Source organism: Poecilia formosa, unplaced genomic scaffold (genome assembly GCF_000485575.1).
Source record: "Poecilia formosa unplaced genomic scaffold, Poecilia_formosa-5.1.2 Scaffold91, whole genome shotgun sequence".
In the NCBI taxonomy this organism is placed as follows: Eukaryota; Metazoa; Chordata; class Actinopteri; order Cyprinodontiformes; family Poeciliidae; genus Poecilia; species Poecilia formosa.
Window position 1 is genome coordinate 1,502,805 of NW_006800030.1, and position 21,396 is coordinate 1,524,200.

The 21,396-nt window shown below is 39.2% G+C and overlaps 2 protein-coding genes across 2 annotated transcripts; both read left to right on the top strand.

Annotated features, from left to right (window-relative positions):
• The first annotated feature begins 977 nt into the window (after positions 1-977).
• On the top strand, positions 978-11,187 carry LOC103141934 (ectonucleoside triphosphate diphosphohydrolase 2). The gene is made up of 9 exons (XM_007557761.2): positions 978-1,159; positions 5,049-5,166; positions 5,769-5,919; positions 6,061-6,220; positions 6,677-6,904; positions 8,326-8,598; positions 9,578-9,697; positions 9,969-10,112; positions 10,207-11,187. Exons 1-9 carry the CDS (start codon positions 986-988, stop codon positions 10,396-10,398), a joined length of 1,560 nt encoding a protein of 519 aa, XP_007557823.2. The 5' UTR covers positions 978-985; the 3' UTR covers positions 10,399-11,187.
• A 159-nt stretch (positions 11,188-11,346) lies between these two features.
• On the top strand, positions 11,347-21,139 carry LOC103141956 (negative elongation factor B-like). Its single transcript, XM_016674187.1, has 12 exons — positions 11,347-11,623; positions 13,127-13,287; positions 13,390-13,489; positions 14,674-14,904; positions 15,143-15,328; positions 15,413-15,525; positions 15,603-15,705; positions 16,689-16,784; positions 18,077-18,219; positions 18,418-18,524; positions 18,683-18,824; positions 20,972-21,139. Exons 1-12 carry the CDS (start codon positions 11,522-11,524, stop codon positions 21,129-21,131), a joined length of 1,644 nt encoding a protein of 547 aa, XP_016529673.1. The 5' UTR covers positions 11,347-11,521; the 3' UTR covers positions 21,132-21,139.
• Positions 21,140-21,396: the final 257 nt, after the last annotated feature.

The following is a 21,396-nucleotide window of genomic DNA, read 5'->3' on the forward strand; positions in this document are numbered from 1 at the left end:
TAAATGGCTGGTTAACTTATTTATACAAAGAGTGAAAGTTGGCTAAAACAGTTATAAAGTATAGTGTTTTTATATTGTTCAGCCCTCCAATATATTTTACCTTGTGGGGATGAAAATTGCAATTCACTCAGTGAATTAGGCCTCAGAGCTTTTCTTGGATATTAATTTTAAGGAGATTTTACTGATATTTCAAACTCTTAACATGCTCAGCCCTCCCTGTTTATCAGACAGGCTTCATCCTACAGCTCGGTTTCTGTCTTCTTCTCCTGTTGGTGCCTAGACTAAGAACTACCACATACAGTGAATCCTAAAAGTATTCACAGTACTTCACTATGTCCACATTGTGTTACAGTTTTTATTCCAAATATCCCAGTATGACAGTTTTTACAATTTCTGTAAATTTATAAAAAATAAAAATAAAAAAAACAAGTAATCACATTGACTTAAGTATTTTTCTTATTTTGCTCCTCAATTATTGAGCAGCTTTAATGAAAACATGAAAATTTGCCTAAACGTTAGGGCAGATGTAAGCATGTAATTACACAGTCATTCAGCTCCGACACAACTACACATTTTTTCAACGTTCTAGTTGACAAGTCGAAGCAGCATGGCATGGCTTTCAGCTAAGACTGAAAGCCATGCCATAGTTTTCACCTAATCAAGTCAGGTGATAAAACACCTGACTTGATTACTGAACAACTAAACAGACTTGGTTTGGTGTACCTCAAACAGCACCATGTTGGACGTCAAAACTAAATCCTGCTCTAAACTGTCTCAGAAAGCAGGATTTCCTCACGGTGCCCACACCTTTTCTTAACATCTAGCCATTTCTTCTGAAAAGAAATCTTTTTGGTCTTTCGGGGAAAGCAGTGATGACTAGTCAATCGCATGTATACAACCTGGTTGAGAGAGCAGGTTTGTGGGTGGAAAGAGGAAGCGCAATGTTTCGCAGTGCAAAGAATGTGTCAAAAAGCCACAGAATTGAATGTGCACAGATAGTTTATGCTGCAGAGCCGTGAGCCACACGCTGCAGGGTTCAGCTATGAGTCGCTATCGCGCCCAAATCATTGGCGCTGCTGTGCTGGTGATTCTGGCAATAATTGGGATTTTTCTGGTGGTCCTTCCAGCAAAAGAGGTGACGATGCCTGCAGATAACATGGTGGGTTTCCTTTCAGTATTATTGCTTAATCTCTATTGCAACTGTTATCTTAAACCTGTGTTCTAGTATTATTTACAAGAGGGGTTAAATAAGTGAAGAGTATTTATTTAAGCCTCGTAACGTCTCAGTTAGTTGCAAATGTTTTTATATCTAGGTGTCTCTTTGAATTGTGTTAATCCTCGCTGGCTCCTTCTTCTGCTGTTTCTTTGTTGTTTACAACAACAAACTGTTAATTTCAGCTTTTTTCATTTCCTATGTGCCCTCTGTGTCTCGGTTGTGTTTCCTTCTCCTTTTCTTGGAACTCAGCTTTGTTACTTTCTTTCTCCTCTTCCCAGATGTTTTCCATTGCCTCATTTTCTCAGCTGTCCCCACTCACCTGTGATTAGCTCTTCTGGTTCCTTTGCCACTTCCACTTTTCTCTCAGTATTTCAGCTCTTTGAACTGTGTTAATCCTCATTGGCTCCTTCTTCTGCTGTTTCTTTGCCAAGCACCATGTAAGTTTCCTTGTTGACTTAGTAAATCAAGCCAAAATGTCAAGACAATTAGTGAAGTCAGTCACCTAACACCTTGGATCATTGTCTTAACTTGGAGACAACTAGCTTCTAATTAGTATGTGTTACTGGGACGTTATGTAATGAACCAAGGCAGTGTAGTACAGAGATGTGAAAGAGAAGGAAACTAATGGCACACATAACTTGAATTTTCATTAGTAATGGTTTACTGGGAGGTAAGAGTAAATTTGCTGCCGTTACAGACACAGGTTCATCATTCTGTAGGAAGATCATTCGGTCTCTGTTAGCCTTCATCAGGTTTTCTTCCATGTAGTTCATGGAAGAACATGGATAAACTCAGGGATTATTTAGTCATTTACTAAACTCTAACCACTTGCATAGTGTAGACCAGTCACCAGATCTCTCTGTAGGGTGTGGTCCTCAGTGTTAGCTTTGCACTACAACTGAGTTTTTTTCCATGTATGGCACAAAGTTTCATTTTGCCAATTTTCCATGAAGGCTACATGTGAAGTGAACAATTTACAGTAGTTATGGCAACAGATTTTACCACCTGAGCTGAAGATCTCTGCAGCTCTTCCATAGTTACCATGCACCTCTTGGTGCCTTCTCTTGCCCAGCCTGTCACCTTAGATCAAAGATGTCAACTCCAGACCTGGAGGGCTGCTGTCTGGCTCCTTTTAGATCTGCCTTTGCTTCAGCCTGATTGAATTTTGCGAGGGTTTTGTAGAACTGGACTGAATGCTCAGAAAGGTTTTGAGCCTTCTGATTCGTTTGTTGGACCTGGGATGGGAACCTGACAGCCCTGGTTTAGGCGGCCGGCCATGTGTTGAAAGGTTTGCAGCTGTGCTGTACTCTTTCTATGTTTAGATGATGGATTGACCAATTGACCTGTGGGATGTCCATAGCTTAGGTTGTAGTTTTATAATATAATCTGCTTTAAACTTCTCTCACAATTTCTCTGAAATGTCTGCTGGTCTTCAGGATGCTGGTTGTTCAAACCTCTGAGGCTGTCATACTACATTTATACACACAGTCTATTTAGTTAGATGACAATGGAAGAATATTGGTTTTGCTAGATTTTATTAAACGGTTTTCACTGAAAGAGGATAAATAAACATGCAAACCACACTTTTCAGATTTTTGGTTTTGAAAGAATTTAGAAAGCCATGTGTCTGATTGCCTATAATTCACTATTATCTACTTTTTTTGCACTGATTTATTCATTACAATTTCAACAAATAAACATTGACATTTTCTGTTGTAACCTGACAAAGTATGAAAATGATAAAAGTGTGAATATCTTTGCAAGATGCTGTAGATCAAAGGTGTCAAAGTCATTTTCATTTTGAGCCAAATCAAGTTCATGAATGTCCTCAAAGGGCCGGTGGTGGCAGAATGTATTAATAAAACCTATTAACAAAACGTCTCTGCATTCAATGAGTATTTCTGAGAATTAAGAACATTTTAGCATTGAAGTAATGTTAAACTACTCTGATGTAATTTAGCGCTATTAGACAAATAAAAACTGATATGATTTGACTGGTAAAATAATATTGAAGCACACAACTGTTATCTTGATCTAGTCCTGGGAGGCCGAATTCGGCCCATGGGTCTTAAGTTTGACACTGTAGATGTTAAACTCATCTACAGTGAGTAAAGGTCAAAAGATCTTCTGCAAGGAAGTTAAAGACAGTTGACAAGAAGCAAAGTCAAACTGAAGCAACTGAGCAACAAACAGTTGCTAACTTTTGCACTCCATTGCTCAGATAATCAGATCTGTATTCTTTTTTTTTTTTTTCCATCTCAGAGACAACTTGTACAAATCAGATTTGTACCTTTACCCCATTTTTACATGTTTAACCCTGGTTATGAACTGAACCCTGACAAAAACTAATTGGTTGGCATTACAAAATGAGTGAGTGAGACAGTTGACTTTTTTTTCCCCCCATGAGGTTCACCATTTTGACCTGCAAGGTCAGTTGAAGACTAACTGAAACAGCACAACATCCTGCATTACCCCAGTTAGGTGTCAAAAGCTGAGGAGGAGTTTCACAGCATGAATAAAATCCTGTGCTCCAAATCGAGCCCTGTCTAAAACACCACTATTGGATCAGTTGATTTCCCCAAAACTGTTCTCAGGTGTGTGTGTGTGTGCGCGTGTGTGTTTATGGTTGTTCGTCCTGTGTGCCTCTGTGTGGCCCTGTGATGGACTGGCGACCTGTCCAGGGTGTCCTCTGCCTCACGCCCAGAGACAGCTGGACACAGGCACCATCCCGTCTGGCAACCTGTGTGGATAAGAGAGTATAGAAAATGGATGGATGAGTTAAATCACTGTAGTAGACGGTACAGAAGCACACACAATTAAGTCTTCTATGAAAATGTTTTTCTTTCTTTTTTTACTTTTTCAAAGCAGAAAGGGAAAATAAATAAATTTATGAAAGAGGTCAAAGTAACAAAACAGACACCAAGTCAATGAACTAACATAAAAGGAATGATGGAACAGAACATTAAACACAACAAAGGAAAAACAACACCTACACTAATTAAGATCAAACCACATTAACTGCCATAATGCCCCTACACTAGCCACAGCGGGTTAGTGTTGGGGTTACCCTACTAGTTGCATTTACTCAGTAGCATATACATTTGTGATAAAAGGAATTCATCCAGGGGTAGTTTTACAGTACCATACTATTTGATTCTTCTAAACTTGTTATATTGAAGTCATTTCACTATTACCTGACTATGAGTTTCTGGCTACTTTACTAGCCTCATGTTAATTCACTAAAGGAAGGACAAACTTATTATATCCAAAAATTACCAGACAGACACACCTACAGATGATCTTTGAATTTGTTATTTCATAATAAAATATTGATATATATTTTTTTTACTTTATTATTCAAAAGATTAAAATCGGCAGCTAAATATATATCTGTGAATGTTAGATCATCAGTTTGTGTTAATCATATCAGATGTTGATATCAGTTACCTGTGTTGCCTTTTTATCAAATACTTTTTGTTCTCTAACTTGGATGGCTAATTTTTTTTATATAAATATTCTTATGTTGGTGTAAATTAAACTAATGATACTATTACTCAAATACACATTTTGGTTACCCATGTTGGCCAATAACTCAAATTAAATGTCTACGTGAAACATGTAATATAGTACCGTAAATTAAAGTGCACTGAAAAGACCTTCATGTACAAGATGCTTCACAGAGCAAGATATATATTTAAAATGAATTCAGTGTTTATGAAAGCAAAATAACAATTTATAATAAATTAAATGAACTGATAGCTGACAAAAGACTTTGTTTAGTCTTTGACCTCTTCCTAAACGCTTCTGACACTAAATGCGTTGCCTCTTTCAGTATGGGATTGTACTGGATGCCGGCTCCTCCCACACCTCCATGTTCATCTACAAATGGCCAGCTGACAAGCAAAATGGCACTGGTGTTGTTACCCAGCACAGTGAATGTGATGCAAAAGGTGAGCACATCATGCTGAAACAGCTAACCAAATCTGACCAACTGAAAGTTTATGATTGGACATAATGTTTGACCACTGCCACTTTTTGTTAAGTACCAACTATACTTTGTCACGTCCTCTCAGTGAGTGCTCGGTAGGTCTTTCTCAGGGTCAATGCCTGCAGACAGAAGCTGGTACTCACTGTGAATGTCTTGCATCAACATCATAAAGTCAGAGAACTTGTGTCAAAGCACAAACGATGTATGGAGAGAGGTCTTAGTCCTTGTCGCAGGTTCGAGTCCCGGCCTGATGACCTTTGCCTCATGTCTTGCCCCTCTCTCAGGGGGAAGGAAGAGCCACTTTCACTTCCATGGTGTCATCAGATCAAAACTGTAATTGCATCACTATGTATATATAGTGATGCAATGTCTTGTGAAAGACTTGGCTTCCTAAACGTCCCCTTCAGCTATGGGCACTTTAGTCACTCTCAGTTCTTCTCATTCAAGTTTGTTTCTGATTTCCTTGGAAACCACATCTTGTCCTTTAGAATACAGAAGTGCAAACTTTATGAAGGTCATTCTGAGTTTGTCTCTAAGTACAGCTGGTGTCTTCATCTTGCCCAGGTGGAGGGATATCCAGCTATGCTGGGAAACCAGGTGATGCTGCCAAGAGTTTGGAGGAGTGCATGAATCATGCCCTGAAGGAAATTCCCAAATCTAGACAACATCAGACTCCGCTGTGCCTGGGTGCCACAGCAGGGATGAGGCTCCTCAAGTTAGTCTGTGGTTCCATAAATACAACTTCTAATTTCTTTCTCCAGTTTGAATCACTCCATTGGCTACATGTTCAAGTGTACATCAAAAAGCATCTTTAAAGATTTCTTATTCTTACTTTATTACTCCTCATTTTTCACAGAGAGATCAATCAGACAGAATCTGACAAGGTCCTGAAAGAAGTAAGAGACAAACTGAGCTCCTACCCTTTCCAGTTTAAGGAGGCCAAAATCCTGAGTGGGCAAGAAGAGGGTGCCTATGGCTGGGTCACCGTCAACTACTTACTTGAAAAATTCATTAAGGTAACCAGAGTGAATTAATAAATGATGCTGCAGGTAATAAACAATTATTAACCATTTAAAACAACAACAACAAAACCTACCAAATTTCAAAGAGTGTCAGACTGGAAATTTCTAATGCAAAATAAAAAAATCCAGTTCCTTCAGGTGCACCTTCAAAGCTAAGATGAAGTTAGCATAGTGTTAACTTCATCTTAGCATAGTGCTAACTTCATCTTAGTGCAAGTTGGCATAGTGCACTAACTTGCATTATGCTATCATGATTGCTTCAGCTTATTTTTAGTCAATAAATGGAAAAAGGAAGAAATAATTCAATTCAGAGTCATTTTCCTTGGAGCAATATTGTCTTAACATGATCTGTTCTTTGCACTTAATTATTTATAAAACTTAGTTCAGAAACTGACTGTTATCAACTTATGTACTAAGGTTTCTTAATACAATCTTTTCTGCTTTTTTTAGTATGATTTTGTAGGACATTGGCTGAATCCAGGAAGAAACACAATTGGAGCTTTGGATTTAGGTGGAGCTTCCACTCAGATTACATTCGAGACTTCGCAAAACTTGGAGAACCCAGACAATCAGATGAATCTAACCCTTTATGGACAAGCCTACACTTTGTACACACACAGCTTCCTGTGCTACGGTCAAGACCAATTCCTCAAGAGACTCTTGGCTCATCTTATCCAGGTATCACTGTTTAATTTTCCACACCTACAATCCTGGTGAAAATACAGAACACTCTTATTCTAATTGTGTCCATTTATACATATAAATACATAATGACAATGACCTGGTATTCAAAAGGTTCCAAAAAAAATTTAAACTGACTTTAAGTACAAAATCACAAAACACTCCACCATGGAAGGAGGTCTAAAACAAAGATATTGCCCCAAAAGAATGGTGTGTGAAACACAAAGCACACCTAAAAATGTGTTGGCTTGGAGAGCTACTTTTAGCAGTTTATGAACTGGTGGTTTTCTGTGAAGCCTCATAATACTAACATTGTTTTAAAAGGAAAGGCCCACTTTTTCAGGCAACATCATTGCTTGCAGAAAATACAGCCAAGTCTCAGCTGTCAGACAGATGGTCTCACATGGTCTCAAGAATATTAGAGAGGAAACACAGTGGCTCCTTTCAGATCATGTTTTTGTTCCATGTTGTACACAGGTTCTTTAAGCGTGACATAGTATTCTAGTTTGAAGTCCCCAATCCTCTATTGGAGTCAGTAACAAACCCATAACCATAAAAGTTAAGGCAGAATTATAGAGCAACTACTACATAGTACAGAACAGGAACTGTACAGGCTGTGGAGATTGTGCAGCAGCTGCAGAGAGCAGAGAAAACCAATTATCCTCCACGATCTGCCAGACTGAGAAATGAGTGCTTTAAAGACAACAGTTATTGTCTTTAAAGCACTGAGTGCTTTTGCATGTTCTGTATGAGGATCATGCTTTAAATCAAAGGCCATGCCCCTTTGGTTCCACAATAAATTCTGCATGGTCTGAAAGCACACTTAGCTTGTCAAAGGGCAAAGTGATGTCTATTGGAGGTTTCATGGCTGCATGTTTAATGCAGAACTGGGATCTGAAAGGACCTGCAGGTCGGGTGGCTGAAAAACAAGTCAAAATCATTGTCCCTTCATTACTGTGCTTAACAGTTTAAAGGAGGTCTAATGTGATGTGCTTGGTATTCAAAGAACTGAGTGCTGTGCATTACAGACAAACATTTCCACTTTGGTTTTATCTGTCTGAAAGACATTTGCTTTGGTCCAGGTATCATGAACCTTCAAAGCTAAGATGGCATATTGTTAATTTTCTTCTCTTCTTCTCTCTTTGCAGACCTTCAAAATATGCTGCATATATTTGGTGTTTTTCTAATTGTACACTTATAAACTTTAGTTTGTGAGGCCTGTGCAGTGTGTTGAATCTGAATTTCCCACAAGGAATTGCTTATCCCAGTTTGCTTCACTATTTTATAAGACTACTGTAGCCCAAAAAACAGTTGTAAAAACTGTTGTTAAAAAAAAAAAAGAACTGGTAACCAATCTTTAAACATTTTTGGCTGTTCATTTATATTTTATTATATTGATCTTTGTTTTCCCCTTTCAGACTCAAGGTGTGCTGAATCAAGTAATCAACCCCTGCTACCCACCAAAGTTTAATATTTCTATAAATCTTGGGAAAGATGTCTTTGATTCTTTTTGCACAAAGAAATACAAACCAGCCAATTTGGATGCTCAGAGAAATGTAACAGTGGTGGGCTCAGGGAATTATCACCAGTGTGTCAACAACATAACGGAGATCTTCACTTTTAGCAACTGTAACTACTCGATGTGTTCCTTCGACGGAGTGTTTCAGCCCAGAGTGACGGGAAGCTTCATGGTGAGATATAAACAAAAGCAAATATGTTAGTGTTCATCACCAATCTGAAAGTGTTGCTTTTTTTAGTCTTTACTGCACCTACAAAAATGGACACCTGGACACAGTTTGGTGATTGATGCTTTAAAGACTTAAGTTTAGCATTAGTCTCTGTTCTCATAAATCATTTGTACCCTGAAAAACAGCCAGCAGAATAACACCATTAGTGGAGTTCTAACTTGATGTGTTATTTGAACACGGGTAGCAACATTTGCAGATAAATTCAAACAACTGTTTCGGTTTGAACAACATTACTAATAACGGAAAAAGAAACTGTTAAGTTTATGATAACAGCCACTTCTTGTTGACTCCTCTGATGATGCTTTTAGAAAATGTCTCCTTCTTAAGCTCAAAACTAGATATCACTATGACCTCAAAATTGTTATTACAAGTTTAACATAATTTCACTTGTGGCATAATTAAATCACTGAACAAAGAGTAAAGCTGCAGCCTCTTTTATTTATGTATGTATAAACTAATTTCTTAATTGGTTCTTAGAAATTAACAATTTCAGCACATCTGTTGGTGAAGGCCTGTGGTTTTACTTCACTGTCATGTGGCAAAAAAAAAATGTATAACCAGAATATGCACATCTGACAAACCAAATCATCAGCATTCATTAAATGACTAACAAGAACATTAACAACCACAATCAGTCTTACATTATTTCAGTTTGACATAAAAATCACCTTGTTGGAGTCCATTAGATATAGAAAAGAATCAGATCCCTCGCCTCCACACCATCTAAAGTCTGTTCCTTTTTCTGCTTAAGTTCTGTTGCTCATGGTTACTTTTATTGTTCTCATTTTCTCTGTTTTTCTCTTTTCCCTTGTTATTTTTGCACAGCCTTTTTGTCCATTTGGGTATTTTTGAGCAGGCTTTAGATGATAAATGGTTTGATTAGATGAGGTTCTTGTTGTCACACCGTATTGTTTCTCCACAGGCATTCTCAGCTTTCTACCACACACAGAAATACATCAAAGATATCACCAACATAGCCCTCACATCTCCTAGTCATGCAGTGGAAGCAGCCAAGCTCATCTGCAATATGACCATCACTGAGGTACTGTGTACTGATCATCTTAGGCTACAACTAAGTAACAAACCACTCAGGTCCTCTGGTTTATGACTTTTTATTTTTGTGTTTTTATGATGTGAAGTACTTTGAACTGAGTTGTTGCTGAAATGTGCTGTACAAATAAATGTGATTGACTGATTGATTGATTGACTGATTGATTGATTGATTGATTGATTGATTGATTGATTGATTGATTGATTGATTGATTGATTGATTGATTGATTGAAACTAAAACCTCTTGTATTTCTATTTACAGCTTCTTCACAAGGCAAATTTGACAGAGAAAAGCGTGAAATACATGAAGAATCTCTGCTCCATGTCTAATTTTGTCCAAGTCCTCTTAACCAAGGGGTACCATTTTGATAACACTTCATTTCCTCACGTTTCTTTTGAGCAAAATGTAAGAAGTAAACAGAATAAACAGCATGGTGGTTTTTATTTGCTGTAACACTCTGCTCTGATTTCACTGAGACTCAAATGTTGTGTCTCTACAGGCAGCAGGAGCTTCTGTTGGATGGGCTTTGGGATACATGCTGAAAGTGAGCAATGAAATGCCTGCAGAGAGTCTTAGCGTGATGAAGGCCCTCCCCTCAGGGCCTTGGAAGGGCATCATTGTCATCTTTATTGCATTTGTTTTGTTTGTGCTAGGATATTGCTTGATGATCTACAGAAATAGAAATGATTAGAGGAGACAGTATTCCACATGCAAAATTAGAAACATGAGAAGCAATATTAAGAGTCAAGGAAATTCTAAATTTTTATTTTGGTTGATGTTTGTAAAATTCAACTGATCCATGTGAATGATTTATTTCTATAATTACAGTATATTAGATATAGTTCACAACATTGTATGTGCTGCTATGGAAACGTATTTGCTCCATACAGCTATGTTTGCTGAACAACTCCAAAACCTTTTCTATTGTTTTTTTTTAGTTCCATGATTTACAGTAAGTGATTCAGATATGATGTTCTTTTTTCTGAAATACTATTAGCTTTACGCTAGAGATAACACATCCTAGAGAGTTCCTCTCTAGTCTCTTGAGTTTACTGAATAATTTCCCAGAAGTTGTGGGGATCATCAAGATGTTATTTTAGAATTATGAGACAGGTGTGTGTGTGTGTGTGTGTGTGTGTGTTTGGGGCTTGACAACAAACTAAAATGTATTTTCTAGTCGAGTCTTTAAAATTAATGACATCCTACCCTTTCTTACCCTACACCCCATGTTATGCCAAGTTCCATATAAAGTCTGTCCAAATCAATCTGTTCAATGTGGTTTTAGGCTTGATTAAAATCAGGAGCAGATTTGATTATATTAGCTAAATGTTTTTCTTTTTTATGGTAATAGTTACTTTGCGAACCTAGAACATGTTTACATGAATACATTAATCCATTAATTCCAATGATTAATGGAATTGTATTTTTACAAATGATATGCAGCATTTCATTAAAATCTGAAATAAAACAAACATGGAGAGAAAAACACGTCTCTGCCCGTTTCCTTGTATGCTTTAGGGGCGCTAATATGCCACGAATGAGGTCTGCATGGTGCACTAGTGTGCCTCTAGCGCACTAAACAGGTAGTGCACTAAGACCCAAACAGGAAAAAAAAAAATACCGGAACCTTTGCTCAGCAAGTGTTTTCGACGGAGTGTTTTCGAGTTACCATAAGGGAAGTTATGTCTGTTAGTGGAGATCACTACTGTTTTGTGCAGTTTCTAGGGATCGTTTAGCCGTTTTGTTCCAGGAATCCTGCCCGTAAAGCTCGTTGCTGCATCAGCTCCAGGCTGAGGGATCAAAGCGGAGCCAGGATGTTCGCGGGCCTGCCGGAGCTCGGGATAGCCAACGGCGAGGACTTAAAGGAAACTCTGACCAACTGCACAGAGCCCCTCAAAGCCATTGATCAGTTCCAGGTGACCACAATAGCTCAGCGGGTCTTATGTATCTGGTGCATTTCAGAGAAAATTCATAACTTTCAGAGAAAATTATGAATTTTCAAAAATCCATAAACTATTCTGACCAAATGCTGTGGTAACCGCTGGTGTTTGAGGTTTGCTGGTTTAGATAACTTCCTAAGATAGAAAGGATCCGTTTTTAATAAACTAGAGAAGTATTAATATTAGTAATTAGTCAAACTTCTTATTTGTACAACAATTGCAATGCCTTTTTTTCAAAGCAAGTAGATCCCATGTGTATACTTGGAATCAAACAGTTAAAACGAGTTTTTTGTTGATGATGCCCTAAGTTTTACATCGGACATAACTTGTTAGAAAAATCCTGTAATGTTGTGTATTTTTACATTTCACTGTGTGCAAATTTATTATTGTTATCATTATTATTGTTGTTGTTTACCAATATTCTGGCCCAGAAAAGCTTGCAGATATGCTGTAATTACGTTTCTGTTTTATATTTGATGGTCAAATATCTTTTGATCAAGGTACAAATAAGTTCTATTCGTAGATTTCCGGGTATTGACAGAGAAAGCCCTCATTTGCAGAAAGAAATCATTGCTGTACACGTAAATGATAGTTGAATAAGAAAATTAACAAGCACTAACAGCAAACACAAGCATCATTTCCTCTTCCTCCAGTCGGAATCCTTCTGTCATGTTGTGACAGAAGTCAGGTGAATTACCTGACTTCACTGGTTAACCAACAGGAACCAGCCTCTCTGAACATGTAACATATGTGGAATTTGCTCCGTTTTGCAAACATCCCAAACTTGTTGGATCCACATCTTATATGATGGTGTGGCTGGTTTCCTCAGACACCTGTAGGATATTCTCTTGGACTATCTCTTTATCAAATACTTCTTTCCGGAACTTTTTGACATAAGGACATAACCAAAATGTATGTGAGATGGGAAACAGTTACTCCACAGTTCCTCCATGGATACAAGTCTTGGATACAAGTTCTAATGTCTAGAGAAACTTTTAATTTAATTAATTTAATTTTCTATTTGAATTCTCCCAAATTCTGATATTTTAAAGGCCTAAGCAAAAACATATCCAGGTAGAAGAAACACTTTTCCATATCACTTTTTTCAACATAGCTTGCATATAAGTTAATAGGGTAGTGACTCCTAGTGATATCTACTGTCGATTGGATGTTCACCCAGCCTCCTAATGGCACTGCATGCTCAGCAGATAGAAAACAACATTAAAACAACAAAGTTGGTGTGGAAAGAAGAATTTTCACCTTCAACATAAACTGTAGATTTGTGTCTGGTGCATGTTTGGTTGAAACAAGCTGGCATTTCATGCACTGAAGTTGTTTAGAGTAGCCAGAGTAGCGATAGCCCATAATGATATTACTCAAGTAAAACTGAAAAATGTTCCAGTAAGAAAATGAATGTGTTCAACTAACTCGTACAGTTCAGATTTATGAGTTCTTGTTGCCTTTCTTTCTTGACTGCAGATGGAGAATGGCATCCTGCTGCCGACACTGCAGTCCGCTCTGCCCTTCCTCGACCTTCACGGGACCCCGCGGCTTGAGTTCCACCAGTCGGTCTTCGACGAGCTTCGAGAGAAGCTGATGGAGCAAGTTGCCGTCATTGCAGAGGGAAAGGATGAAGACCGGTGAGTCCTGGCGTGGTTCTGATGCTTCCTGAGAGGAGCGCTGTGAGAGCTAATAGAAAGCTGGAGTCCGTGATTGTATTGTGTTTTTCCATTTTTTTCCAGATATGGGAAGCTTGAAGAGCTCCTGGAGAAGAGCTTTCCTCTGGTGAAAATGCCTTCCATACAGCCAGTGGTGATGCAGGTGCTGAAGCATCTACCCAAAGTAAGCTCTCACATGAAACTGTTGCTTAGAGACATCCAAGCTAACGTCCCTCCTCCAGGTAACAGTGAGGTTGCCCTAACAGTTTATTTCCTCCAGTCAGATGAGGAAACCAGACGCCAACTTCCTGCAGATGCTAGCGATATAAAACTGTCTAACAGGTGTTTCTGAGCCATTCACAAAAACAGATACAAACATTTTCAGATGTTCCTTAAATTCCACTCAGCTTTATGCTTTTAGTTTATATTAGAGGGTATAATAAACCATCTGCAATGGCTCATTATACCATCAGTTATTAACTGAATATTAAAAACTGTAACTATTCAGTTTTTATAGTAGGGGTGCTCTGATTATTGTTTTCTGGCTGATACTGATTTTTTTGTCTGAAATGGTGCTAAACATAGCGAGAGTTGCCAGGTCTGGGTGGTGTTTATTGTTAATGTGAACAGACATGACCTGGTCTGTCAGTCAGACTCTCACAGCAGAGCAGAAGAGGACAGTGGCTGATTTTTAGATCTTTGCTGAGGTAGAGAAGATCAGGGAGTAAAATTGGTGTTATATGTAAGTATAAACCATCTACCAAAATTCTGGGCTGATTTATTTTATGAGTCCACCCCCAATTTATAGAAGTGCACCAATAAATTGGTCCTAAAATCTGCCACTGTCCGCAAAATGGGACAGTGGCAAAGTTGTAAAGTTCCAACTAAGAGAAGGCGAGGTCTCATCTAAAGTTGCCAACATAGTGACGTTGTTGCTATATTTAGCGATTTTTATTTTCCTTTTTTTCTCCAGACAAAAAAATCTGTATCAGGCAAAGTTGAAATTGGCAGGTGAAGCTTTTTAAAGAACGATGATCAGTGATTGGCCCGAAAGCTGTAATCAGTGGACCTCTGTTAATAACTGCTCATCAATTCTACAGAGAAATTCCTTTAGGATGAATCAAAACAATCGCTTTAACTCTGACAGGTCAGTACTGGTGGGCGAACTGCTGGTGGTGAGTGTGACCTCCTCAGTTCTGAAAAACGTTTTCTATTCACTCCTTACTGTTTGCTGCAGGTGTCCATCAATTAAATGGCGGTTTTGAATCTCTCTGATAAATATATGTGTACCAGCAACATGCAGCTTTGGCAACAGCATGCTGACAAAAAAGATCAAGACCCAATCTTTATCCTCATCCCACTCTGCAGGTACCAGAGAAGAAGCTGAAGATGGTCATGGCTGACAAAGAGCTGTACAAGGTGTGTGCTGTGGAGGTGAAGAGGCAGATCTGGCAGGACAACCAGGCTCTGTTCGGGGACGAGGTGTCCCCCCTGCTGAAGCAGTACATCGTGGAGAAGGAAGCGGCCTTGTTCAGCAGCGACCTCTCCATCCTTCACAACTTCTTCAGTCCGACGCCCAAAACCCGGCGCCAGGGCGAGGTGAGTCAGGTAGACCTGCCTTCAGGCTGCACTCTGCTCCTGGCATTAAGCTATCAAATGTTAAGTTTATAATAAACAATTCATATCAAGTATCTAACAAAAAGAATTACCAGGAACAGTGCTTGTAAATCAAAAACTAAACATTAGATTAAAAATGTCCTGCTGACCCACAGAGAGGAAATTCAAGATCCAAGGAGGTTTTCAGCAGTTCTATGAACCGCTTGTCTTTGGCCTGCAGGTGGTGCTAAAGCTGACCCAGATGATTGGGAAGAACGTGAAGCTGTACGACATGGTGCTGCAGTTCCTCCGGACGCTCTTCCTGCGGACGCGGAACGTCCACTACTGCACGCTGAGAGCCGAGCTGTTGATGTCTCTGCATGACCTGGACATCAGTGAGATCTGCTCTGTGGACCCCTGCCACAAGGCAAGCTCCCATCCACAAACCCCCACACCCAAATAATGCCGGGCCTGCCCCCTCTGCTAAATCCGTTGGTGTTTGTCATCACAGTTCACCTGGTGTCTGGACGCCTGCATCCGAGAGAAGTTTGTGGACAGCAAACGAGCCAGAGAGCTGCAGGGTTTCCTGGACGGTGTGAAGAAGGGCCAGGAGCAGGTCCTCGGGTAACCAACGGCTTCAGCACACTGGCAGGGTCTGCTCTGGGATGTTTCTGTCACTAAAGAGTTTCTGTGTGTTCCAGAGATCTGTCCATGATCCTGTGTGACCCGTTTGCCTGCAACACCCTGGTCCTGAGTATAATCAGGAACGTACAGGAGCTGCTGAGTCAGGACGCCTTACCCAGGGTGAGGCGGTCTGAAAGAACAACAGGCTGTTAAACTTCTTAAAGCTTTTCCCTGACGCTGCGTCGAAAGTATGCAAGAACAGCTCAAAAAATCTAAATATTTTCAATGCTTCCTGACATTTGGATTGTACTCACACATATGGTGAAATATGTCAAGATTTTATTCCTTGTAACAAAAATTCAGTGTCTCAGAAGAAGAGAATACTTAAAACAAACAAAAAAAATTAGAAACTAAAATATCAACTGATGAACTCCAAACAGCTGCAGAGGGGCTGAATTTATTTCCCAGCAGGATGTGGTACCGGCCCACTGCCCCAAAGGCACCAAAAGCTGTAAAGATACAGGTTCACTCAAACAATTGTGAAATACCCCATTATGACAATATGGAAAAATGTTTTTTAAGATTCTTACTCTTAAAAACACTTTTTTGATGATTTTGAGAAAATTTATTCACTTAATACAATTTGGAACAGCCCTGAATGTGAAATATGGATAAGTGTGTAAAAACTTTCCAGATACTCAATATCTGAAGATTTTTTTCTCCAAAAGACAGAAATTGTAAACTGAGGCCACTCAGTCACATTACGCCTCTCACACACTTTAGTGTTAGCTACTCCTGGTGGAGCAGTTGCAGTTGGTCTAGTCACCCCAGGCAAGAGGCTCAACCAAAGTAAAAAAAAAAATTCAATTCATTTAGATAATGGAAAGGATTCTTTTCTAAACTGTGGTAATAAAATAAGTTAAGGAATATTTCAGCATTCTTCCAAACTCCAAAATCTACCATGTCTTCTTGAGGCTGGTCAAATCCATCTCTACACTGGCTGACCGTTAAGAGTGTGGATGGATGGTATCAGTTGTTGTGCTTTTTATCAACACACTGTTTAGATATTTTTCAGTTTCCAACTTTATTGTTTTATTCTACTGTATCATTGTAATGAGCGTGTGCATGTGTGTGCGTGCGTGTGTGTGTGTGTGTGTGAACAGGACAGCCCAGACCTGCTGCTGCTCCTCAGGATGCTGTCTCTGGGTCAGGGAGCGTGGGACATGATCGACAGCCAGGTCTTTAAGGAGCCTCGCTTGGTGCGTATTCACAAGAATGTTTACAAAAACATCCAACATGTCAGAATATGTTTAGAGGAAAGATCCATGTTGGTCCAGTTTCTGTAGCCTGAGTTCTCTACAAATTTAACCCTTTCATGCATAGTGGTCGGTACAGTGGACAGCTATCTAAAAGTCATTTTTTGTGCCTTTTGTGGATTTTATGTTATAAATGTGCACAGACCATTGAAGTGGACACTAATGCATCATAAAATACACTATAAACTACTGGCCATCAGCTGCAAATGCAAGACATTATTTTTGTTAAATCCAATATGGCTGACAAACAAAAATGCATGCCAACTGACCCGGTCCCTCCTTCTACTGTAGACGACTCTTGCAGGTAGAAAAAAGTATCATGACATCAGAGAACCCCTAAAGAACAACACTACTGATGTATTTTTCAAATATCAACTTTGTATTTGGAGAAAATTACAATTGATCACCTAAAAAGAAAAAACAAAAACTATTTTACAAAAAAAAATGTACATACCTTTTTAATGCCTTAAGACAAAAGAAAAAAAAATGGGAAAAAAAATCCTGACACAAAGGATCATAATTTATGCATGAAAGGGTTAATTGTGAATTTTTGTATTTGTACTAGACAAAAACTTGTGTCTGGAAAAAGTGTGGAGTTCTGACAGGAAAAATCTTTTGGAAACCTGCAAATGACAAGGTTTGACCGATACTACATGGAATGTGTACTGTTGATCCTCTGCTGGCTGATAATAAAAGAATAAACAGCCTATAATTGTTCAGGTGGTTGTATCATAACATAAAGATACTACTGTCTTACAAACATAAAGAAGGGAACAACACAGTTATTTATTAATTTTAGACAGGTTTTAAACCTCTCAGTATGCCTGTTGTTAGTTTGCTTTTGATCAGGAGAACATGCAGCGTGCTCAAAGGAAGCATCTAATGGAGGCCTACTCATTGACAGTTTTGTTTTCTAAAAATCAGGACTTTTTAGAAAACATTAAAACATTAATCAGCAGTGATTGTACAATGCAGGCATGCAGCGCAACAAACCAGCCGCAGTAAGATGAAGACAAAGCCTTTTTGTGTTTGTCTTCAGGCAGTATGGATGCCTGGTAGAGAATCATGCCTGCTTTGTTTGTCTTCTTACAGTCTGGTTCTGATCATCTTCCAGGACTCTGAATTAAATAAGGACTAAATCATATAAGAAAGGAGAAAAGTGTCAATAATACATCTTAGAAGTTTTTCCTTTCACTCAACTATTTGTTCATGTTTTTGTTTGTTGTTTTGATCAGGATTTAGAAGTGGTGACCCGCTTCCTGCCTGCTATGATGTCTGTGGTTGTTGATGATCACACGTTCATAGTAGAGCAGAAGCTTCCCAGTGAGGAGAAAAGTTCCCTGACGTACCCCACCAGCCTGCCAGATGCATTCATCAGGTGAAGCCCAGTGATGGAGGGTGCGGGGGGAGTCTGATCATGTGAAGCAACTTCTGTGGAAGTTATTTTTCTATATCAACCTTTGCTGAAATGTCCATTGAGCCAACACATGGACTCGTTAGTTTTTGTGATGACGGACAGAAACATAAAGCAGAGTAAGGAGAGTGTGTGTAACGGTGTGTGTGTGTTCTGCCTCAGATACCTGCAGGATAACAGAGTGGCCTGTGAAATGGGGCTCTACTACGTTCTGCACATCGCCAAGCTGAGGAACAGGAACGCCCTGCAGCGGCTGCTGCCTGCTCTGGGTGAGCGTCGCTCATTTCCTAAAGTCTGTAGGTGGTGAATAACCATCCCAACCAGTTCTCTGTTTAATTCATGATTAGAGACCTGGACGGTGCATGGGTCTGCCCATCTCTGAGGCCATATGTGTGTGTGTGTGTGTGTGTGTGTGTTTGGCCTGTAGTGGAGACCTACAATGACATGGCTTTCAGTGACATCTTCCTGCACCTACTGACTGCTCACCTCACCCTGCTCTCTGATGAGTTTGGATCAGAGGAGTTCTGCTCTGTTGTCTTCGACAGCTTCCTCCTCACTTCCTTCTCCAGGTTAGTTTCCTCTCGCTGCTGCCATGATCACTTCCGCTCTTAATAAGCAATCATTTGGAAACTGAATTCACAAGTATACATTTATTTCGTTTTCTTATTCAACACATGGTCAGAGTTGTACATACATACTCAAATATCCAGTCATGTTATCACTAGCTGTGGGACGTGATTAAAATGTTTTCTCGAGTTAATTGCAGGGTCTGTAACATCATCAGCAGCAGCCGTCATGAAGTCAACTCTACACTGTATTTGAAGGTGTTGAAGTGAGGGAGCGACTATATAAACCATATTTAACTTCCTTAAAGTTAAACATGTCTATTGTGTATTTTCCAGGCTCATAGTGCCATTTTATAGCACAATAAAGTAACTATGTTACCTTCAATTGTTATAAAAATGCTGCATATACATACACAATGACTTGTAAGAAATTTTGCTTCTTAATTTAATTTCTTCAAATTGGACCTCTGTCTCTTTAAAAACTCCTAATTTTTCTGAAACTGCTGTCAGGAAGTCATCACAACATCACACCTCTATTAACCCTTTAATGCTTTCACTGACATTTCACTGAGAAGTAGCTCCTATAATGAGCTCTGCAGATGTGTAGTTACACTACACATCAGCTAATTGCTGCTGGCTAGTCTCAAGGAGCAGAGTTAGGAGAGGTTATCTGTGAGGCAAAAGCATGGAAGCTGCAACTCTGGGGAGGAGCTGAAGTTTTAAGGCAGTTTTAAAGCAGTGCTAGGTCCAATTATGTGTTCTGCAAAACTGAGTGGTTGCCGTGGAGATTAAAGGATTTCTCAGACATGCATGAAAGGATCAAGGCAACACTCTAGGTATGTTTTTGATGAGAGATTAACATTATTAAAGATGTAAAGTTCAAAAACGTTGATTTTGCATAATACTGCCCCTTTAAAATGTGAGTCAAATACAAACTTAGGTTTATTAGGAGTTATTAGGTTAATTATTTTTGCTTAAGCATTTAAGACTTTGAAAAGTCTTAAATGTAACTGATCATTTTAGGAGATGAACTCTGTTTCAAGACAGACACCCCTTCTTCTGCTGATGGGACTGATGTTAGCATTAGGTTGCTAATGAAAATTAGCACACCCACCAGCAGAGGATTCTGGGATTTGCAGTGTTATTATAGTAGATGTTTAGAATAATCTCACAAACCAAATTTAATTACACTGTTGGCCGTTTTTGGCCCAACAGCTATACTTTGACACACATGCTGTCAGAGCTTCCATACAGTAGTCTCTTCACTGTCTGCATGTGCTTGACTCCACTTTAAGGCCACCTGTTTAGTTTTCTATCAGCTGGTGTTGAGCAGATTCATGATGGTTTTAGTCTTGGTGTATCAGTTGGTCTGTTCCTCCTGCAGCTTCTCGTCACACTGCAGAACCACTTACTTACCAACAGGAAACATGAGGCATGTCTTTCACCACAAGTTCCATATAGATATGGTTCTTCCTCTTCATCACTTCCTGTCTTTAGTACAGAGTTTACAATCCTGAAGAGTGATTAGTTTTTCCATCGTTAATGTTGTAAGAAGTTAGTCATAAGCCAGTTATGCTGTGTGTTTTGAGACCATTTTCAACTAATATTGTAATAATGGTCTAATAATGCAAGAACTGCCTCATTCAACCTTCAGCTGAAGGAAAGACGGGACGGGGCATTTTGTCGTCCAGGCTGGTAGAAGGAGAGACAGGAGGAAAATAAACAAATAATCACTCAAAGGGAAATTATTGAGCTTATTTTAATTTATCTTATTGTGACAGGCTTATTTATAAGGCGACAGATGAGTGAGAAATATTTCTATCCATCTGTAAACTTTCCAAACAGAAGTTTTTCACATCATTTCAGGTTTGCCGTTTTCTTTTAAAGAAATCTAAGTTTAATTCACATGTTGATGAAACGATTGTATTCCATAATAGAGAGGTTACACATCCTTTAGTCATTTCTATTTTCTATTTCTATTTAAGACTGCTCCCACTAAAAGATTCAGAAGGACCAGAATGGTTTAGTAGGAAATGAAATGATTTTGGCTGTTCATTATGGGATGTAGGCTTCATTCTCACTCATGGCTTTCTACCTGGGAACGCATGTGACCGTTTCTGTGTGTGTACGTGTGTGTGTTTATTTCACAGTAAAGAAAACGTCCACAGACACATTCTACGCATGTTGCTGCATCTCCACCACAAAGTGCTGCCTTCATATTTGGAAACGCTGATGCAAACACTGGAGCCCCCAAAACAGGTAGGCATGGTTTCCACGGTTTCCACTTCCAGCTCATTTATTCCAGGGTAAACGGGAAGTCTCAGCATTCTTAGGTCTCGACATGAAGGTAGGGCTGATCAGGCGCAGCAGCTGCAGAGAGTTGTCTCTGAGAAAGTTGTCTATTGTTACCTTGTTAGATCTATAATGGCTAACACTTTTTCTTTTTACAAATTTAATAAAAACCCTGCGTCACGTTTGTCCTGAGCTCTTCTCATCCCAGAGATTTGCAGTAGCTTTGACTCAGACTGTCTCAGGCCCTAACAGTAACACCTACATGATCTTATGAGCCTGTGCA

Bases quoted from the DNA above. Each gene is read 5' to 3' on its own strand.
- LOC103141934 (XM_007557761.2), top strand. From the start codon at position 986: ATGTGCACAGATAGTTTATGCTGCAGAGCCGTGAGCCACACGCTGCAG. The intron at 5,920-6,060 runs GTTAGTCTGTGG...CATTTTTCACAG, and splicing joins GCAGGGATGAGGCTCCTCAA to AGAGATCAATCAGACAGAAT. The intron at 8,599-9,577 runs GTGAGATATAAA...GTTTCTCCACAG, and splicing joins GAGTGACGGGAAGCTTCATG to GCATTCTCAGCTTTCTACCA.
- LOC103141956 (XM_016674187.1), top strand. From the start codon at position 11,522: ATGTTCGCGGGCCTGCCGGAGCTCGGGATAGCCAACGGCGAGGACTTA. The intron at 15,706-16,688 runs GTGAGGCGGTCT...GTGTGTGAACAG, and splicing joins GTCAGGACGCCTTACCCAGG to GACAGCCCAGACCTGCTGCT. The intron at 18,525-18,682 runs GTGAGCGTCGCT...TTTGGCCTGTAG, and splicing joins GCGGCTGCTGCCTGCTCTGG to TGGAGACCTACAATGACATG.